The sequence below is a fragment of the Benincasa hispida genome, chromosome 8, assembly GCF_027475165.1.
Source record: "Benincasa hispida cultivar pf3 chromosome 8, pf3_genome.v1.1, whole genome shotgun sequence".
Classification (NCBI taxonomy): Eukaryota; Viridiplantae; Streptophyta; class Magnoliopsida; order Cucurbitales; family Cucurbitaceae; genus Benincasa; species Benincasa hispida.
In genome coordinates this window covers 16,402,403-16,409,368 of record NC_143485.1, presented here as the reverse complement: position 1 = coordinate 16,409,368, position 6,966 = coordinate 16,402,403, and the positions used below count along the sequence as shown (strand labels likewise).

Here is a 6,966-nt window from a genome sequence, read left to right as displayed (position 1 = left end):
TCTTTCATGCTCAATCCACCATTTTCCCCTCTCTTCCTCTTTGTGGTTGCTGTGCTTTTTCTCAACTTCTTTTCCTTTTTTTTTTCTTTTTAAATTATAATTTTTCTCTTTATACCCTTTAAATTCGGCATAATTACAATTTTTTTAAAATAATATTAAATAAAAACTTGGTTGCTGGGTTTGTGCAGCCCAACCACTTATCCAATGAAAATTTGTTATAATTATAATTATTGTATTGCCCCTAATCATCTATACTTAAAGTTAAATCTACTTTTCCACACAAATTTAGCCCTTGTTTTTCTTTAATGAATCTTGAAAATATTCAATCGTGTTAGTTTTTGGTTGACTTAAAAAAAATGTTATCAGCCTCTATTAGAATTTATCCATTATTAGTTTCGAAAGTATGTTCACTATATATTTTCTTGTATAAAAATATTTATTATTAGTTAACTAATTTTAGTAAAAATTAAATTCAAATATGAATTTAAGATTGATTGAAAGACTAAATTGAATTTGGACAACTAGAAAATTATATGACTCAAATTACAAAAATTAAAATGGTAGTTTAATAAAGGTTAAATTACAAATATGGTCTTTATAATCTAAAGTTAGAATTTTAGTCATGCCATAGGAACTAAATTATAATAGTAAATTATAATAACTAAAAAATTAAATTTAACCAAATTATAGGGACAAAAATGAAAATTTAATCTTTAATAAAAGATTTTCAAATGATTTGATTCCGATTCTCCATTATTCAAATTTACCTAAAGCGACCTAATGATGAGCCCATATAAAACTAAACTTGGAAAGACATTAGGAAAAAAGGAAGAGGCTGAAAGAGCTAGCATTTATCATTGTATATTCTATCAAATTAACTTATTATAATGTCACAGGTCGCAAACTATTCTTATTTATTTTTAAAAATATTTTAATTATTTTTTGGTGTTTGTGATGAGAGGGCCGGTTTGTTTCGCAAATATTGATATGGGATTTCATATAGATATTTAATATTTATGTATGTTTCACATGATTTCACTTTTCAAAACCCAAGATATTATTATTTAGAGACATATTTTAATTAATTATTAAATATAAATAAATTATTTAGACTTAATAAATTTTAGTTAATACATTTACTATTGATATTTTCTATTTTCTTAAATTTTTAATGTAAAGTTTTATTATTAATTATTAATATTATAATTAATTTATATTTATTTAACTATTTTTATTAATTAAATAAAATTATTTAAATACTTTTTAATTTAAAAATATTCTTTTAAAGATATTTAAATTGGTTAGATAATATAACAATACATTAAATACTTAAATCTAATTATGATTGCATTACTTGTTCTCTTACCTTTAATTAAATAATTATTTAGTTTTGACTTTTATATACAAAATTGGTAAATCAAACATATTTATTTAACTTTTAGACATTAATTATCCAACATATCCAAACACGGACATGAATTATCCCATAAATTTAAAATTCTTACATTTTCGTAAATTTAATATCCATACCCATGAAATAATATTTGCAATTCAAATGACTCCTGGGATAATCCTTACATGGCTTTGAAGTATTTAAAATCAAAGAAATGCGATTCATTTCAATTAAAGGCCTTCATATGAGAGATCTATTATCCATGCTATGGAGTCTGTTCCTAGAAGTCTCTCGAGGAAACTTCTCTCCCCCCCCCCCCCCCCCCCCCCTCTTTCCTCATCGTGTGGAAAGTGGTAAAAAAGCTCTTGGAAAAGGCTATTGGTAGTTCAATGTTGATGCAGTGTGGTCAGAGTCTCTTTACCGTGGAGGTATATAGGCTAAATTTTGAGGGACCATCTGGGAAAGTTAATCATGGTAGGTTGCAAACATATATTAGCAACAATTGGAAGCTCATGCATTTGGAAGCAAAAGATATGGTGAATAGTTTGATTGAGAATGATAAGCAACGGTAATTGGCTTGGACATAATTCTCCGATGGAAGTTGAGGTTGATTCTTTCAAGGTGGTCAATGTATTGAATCTTGGGGATTTTGATTTGTCTCAAGTTGATTTTTTTTGTTAAAGATGCTCTTAGTCTCGCTGATTTTGTTAGTATCTTTCATTTTTATAAAGTCCATAACTTAGCCGTTTTGATATCCTCTTTTGGGTCTTCTTAGGTATGGAAAGATGTCTTCTGAGCTTTTGTTGTTCTCCTTATTCTTGTGTGATGATGGTGGTTGGTTCACTTTGATTGCATTGATGTTTAAAAAAAAAAAAGAAATAAAAGGATATATTAAAATAAGAAGGGACACCAAAAAAAAAAAAGTAGTGATATTTGGTAAATATAGTTGGTGAAGAAAAGAAAGTAGGGTCAAAGGAAAGAAATAAAAGGTGGGCATAGGGAGTGGCAGTGAAAAGTAAACATAAGAAGAGCTTTTTCTGGGGAATTATTATTTACCACCAGAGTATGATCTTCAAAAAAAGAAAGAAAGAAAGAAAAAAAAAGGGATAGATAGGTATTGAGGTCAGAGCTGCCATTATTGCTACATACACCAAATTCAATTTATCCTTTTCCATTTTCCCATCAATCCCCAACCAACCATTTCAAGTTTTTTCCTTTTCTTGGAGACTTGTGCATTTTAGATATTAAAGCATAGGGTCAAACTATTCAATATCATTGTAATTTTTTATTGAGATTATTTTCTATTTCATCTAAAAGAGGATATATTGTGACAATATATGTTTAATTTACTCATATGTTATAAGAAAAAAAAAGAAAATTGTAATGGGTGACCATTTTAATATGCTATTTTATAGGTGTATCGCCCATATTTGATATTTTATAAATATGGCAACAACTTCGAATATAGATTTCTAATTCATTTTTATTCTATATTTGCCCTAAACAATCAATTGATAGATAGAGAAAAAAAAAGAAAGAAATAGAGAGAAAGAGGAAAGCAGCAATGCGGTAATTGATGGAGGTATGCGGTGGGGAGGTGGAGTGACAGTCGACGATAGATAGTATGCATTAGTGTTAGTTGGCGAAAGATAGATGTTGGGGAAGAAAAATAGAGAGAGATAGAAAAGTGGCAATTGGCAATCAGCAGTGTGGCGTTCAACGGAGCAAAGCAAAAAGGAGGTGAAGTGGTGGCCGGTGGCAGATGGTGTGTAGAAGTTATTGGTTGGTGAAAGAGAGATGTAGAGGGAGGGGTTCTTGCTGCAAAAAGACATTCAGTTTTTTTTTTAAACAAAAAAAAATCTAAATATGTCATTACAAAATATATCAATTCAAACAAGTGCATCATTATCAAGTTTACAATATATCAATCAAGGATATCAACAATATATCGGTCAAGTATATCAACATTATAAAAGAGTGCATCATTATCAAGTTTATCGACAGTATATCAGTCAAGTTATATTTTATCAAATATATCATTCAAGTATATCAACTTTATCAGTAGTATAAATGAGAGAATGATTGATAAATTTATCAGTTTATCAGCTGAGTACATCAATTTCAAGTATATCAGTTTATCAGATTTATCAGCAATATAAACGAGTGTATGATTTACAAGTAAATATCAATATATCAGTCAAGTGCATCATTATCGAGTATATCAACCAAGTGTATTAAATGTATATCAGTGAGTTAAAGCATTTGCAACATTTTATATCTTTTATATGTGGGCTACGAGCTTTATTTTTATCATTTTTACAAACAACAAACATGTGGACTATGAATCTAATTAATATATTTTATTTTACCGTTTTTGCAAGTGTCCCTTACAAAATGATTAGTTCTATTCTACTTATAGAAAATATGGTGTATGATACGTTTTTCTTTTAATTTTATGAACTGAGAAAAGTTTGTATTCATAATAAACAAAGATTTAATTGTATTAAATTTGAAAAAGAAAATATCAAATTAATCTTTAAGGCCCATTTTATAATCATTTGGGTCTCATTTGGTAACAATTTAATTTCTTATTTTTAGTTTTTGATAATTAAGTTTATTTCCTCTCAAATTTTTACAATGTTATCCATCTTTCTTAAGTTAAAGAGTTTAATTCTTAACCAAATTTCAAAATCAAAAACAAAATTTTAAAAACTATATTTTTTAGTTTTAAAAAATGGTTTGTTTTTAAAAATATTGGTAAAAGGTAAAAAAAAAAAATCAAGAAATTTAAGAATGGAAATGATGTATATAGTCTTAATTTTCAAAAACTAAAAACCACTTTGGTTTCTAGTTTTTTGTTTTTTTGTTTTTTTTTTTAAAAATTAAGTTTGTAAATATTGGAGTTGGTGTTCTAAATTTCGTGGTTCTTGTAGTTTGTAAACTGTATTCAAATTATTTATTTAATAAAATAACGTGTTATTTTATTCGACAATTAGATTGGATTAACTCAATCCAATAAACTAAGATCCGGGGTTATTTTACGTAACTTAAACATATATGTGGTTGACATACAAGTGAATCATGTTTAAGTAATAACCCAAATAGTCTGTAGTATATGGATAAGATTAGGTACCTTATCTTGTGACACTACATATATGACCCACTTTGTGATTGTTACAAGAATTGTAAAGTGTAACGACCCGACCCCCTAGGACTCAAGCTAGGCCGTTACTAAATACGTGCATGCATGGAACTTAAAATGACACCTTTTTATGGTGAAATAAATGTTAAATAAATAAGGTGAGTTCAAAAGTCATTTATTAAATTCAAATATTAAAAACAACAATAGGGTACCCATAAATCATAAATGTTAATAAATAAGTCTGAAACAATTCTTAATAGTAAGTTTCAAACATCAAAACTGAAAGTTAAGCAAAACATGAAAAGAAATCTAAATCTCATGAGTGGAAGCATAAAACTGGTCTCAGTGGCTCGATCATGAATTTCGCTTATCATTCACCGACGCGTCCCTACTCTAACCTGAAACATAAACATGAGAAAGTGTGAGTATAAAATACTCAGTAAATAACCCCACTATTGGGGTTAGGATAGGCATCTATGTCCTCTAGGTGCCTACCTCTGGTGGAACATATAAACTACTCTAGTCCTCATGGGACACATACATACATGAAAAACTAATTTCTATCCTACTGTAGTTAAGTATGCCCACTACCTCTAATAAGTCCCGTAGGACCTATACCTCTGGTGAATCCAGAAGGAAACACAATCTCTTACTGATAAAAGAGTCGTCCACGTCTGCTGATTTAAACAAAATTTTCCTTTTTTTTTCCTTTGTTTTCTTTCAGCAAATCATTTTCCACTATTTTGGTTGCTATTTTCTCTTTTCTCTCTCATGGTTGTTATACTTAACCAGTGTCATTGTACCATGTGGCAATATATGCGTTAATAAATAGCTACTACACGATGGGCACTATTCATCGTGGAAGGCCGATCATTTACTAAATTCTTTTCTTTTCTTCTGCCGTTTACTCTCCCGTCTCTATTGTGTAGTCTCCTGCCTCTATCGTTCAGTCTCTCGACTCGATCGTTTAGTCTCTGTCTCTCTATCGTTTACATGGTATCAGAGCTTTAAGCATCCGGTTCTTCTTTATGGCGTCGAGCTCAAGAACAACTGAAGAAAATTCCACTCTACTAGTGACATCAAACCCAGGCATTCATTCAATAGTTCCACCTCCAACCAACATCTCTATATCTTCTCCGTCGTTTACCCCACCTGCTACTCAACGCATCACTCCCTCTGCTTGAAACCCATTTTACCCTCCTCAATATGGCCCTCCGCCACCGCTCCTTCACCCTCAGTATGCCGGTTTTTCCACCTATCATTCTTTTCAAAATCAGGTACCGATCAATCCATTTTCCACGCTTCCATCCTCGCAATCTCGCGTAGCAAACTTCCCTCATATGTCTCAATCCCTTACTGTCAAACTAAATGATTCAAACTATCTTCTCTGGAAAAATCAGCTTCTCAACCTAATCATGGGCTACGACCTTGAAAGTTTCATTGACGGAACCTATCCCCAACCATTGCAGTACCTCGATCCTCAGCAGAATCAACTCAACCCTCATTTCTCCTATTAGTAGAAGTGTAATCGTACTATCATGAGCTGGTTTTACTCTTCTCTCAACGAAGATAAAATGGGTGAAATAGTTGGGTACGGATCAACATTGGAGATTTGGGAAGCGCTTCAAACGGTTTATGAATCATCTTCAACAACAAGGATTATGGGACTGCGCTCTCAGCTTCAAAAAATGAGAAAGGATGGCATCAGTGTATCTCAATACCTCGCTAAGATTAAAGACATTGTGGATAAGTTTGCTGCTATTGGGGAACCTCTATCTTATCGTGATCATCTTGCATATATTCTCGAAGGCCTTGGAAATGAGTACAACCCCTTTGTGACTTCCATTCAGAACAGAACTGACCGCCCCTCCATCGCTGATGTCCACAGCTTGCTCATCGCATATGACTCTCAGCTGGAAACACAATCTGCCATGGATCAACTTCAACAAAATCAAGCCAATGTTGCTCATCTCTCTCTACAACATCGACGTCCTCAATGGCCACAAACTACAAGATCATCCCTCAGACCTCCTCCATTTCTTCTAGGTATTCTCCTTAACCTTCCTTTCTCTGCTATGAATGCTACTGATCATACCTTTCCTAGATCCCCTACTCGAGCTCAACGACCACCCCCCTCCCTATCAACCATCACACTCCTCCAATAGGCCACAATGTCAAATCTGCAATAAACTTGGCCATACAACCCTATCCTGCTACAATATTGATAACCCCAAATACAGAACCATTCACCCTCCCCAAGCTCATTTTGCTCAAACTACACCAACCCTAAATCAACCTTTATCCTATGTCACTGCTTCCTGCTCCAAAATCCAATCATCCAAATGAAGGTCGGTATATGGACTCCGAAACTACTCATCATATGACCCCTGACGTGTCCAACATCCAACAACCTACTCCATATTATGGTGGT

The 6,966-nt window shown here is 32.0% G+C and overlaps 1 protein-coding gene across 1 annotated transcript; it reads left to right on the top strand.

Annotated features, from left to right (window-relative positions):
- The first annotated feature begins 6,073 nt into the window (after window positions 1-6,073).
- LOC150034396 (uncharacterized) lies at window positions 6,074-6,700 on the top strand. The gene has a single exon (XM_090316708.1). The coding sequence runs from the start codon at window positions 6,074-6,076 to the stop codon at window positions 6,698-6,700; it is 627 nt and encodes a 208-aa protein (XP_090172834.1).
- Window positions 6,701-6,966: the final 266 nt, after the last annotated feature.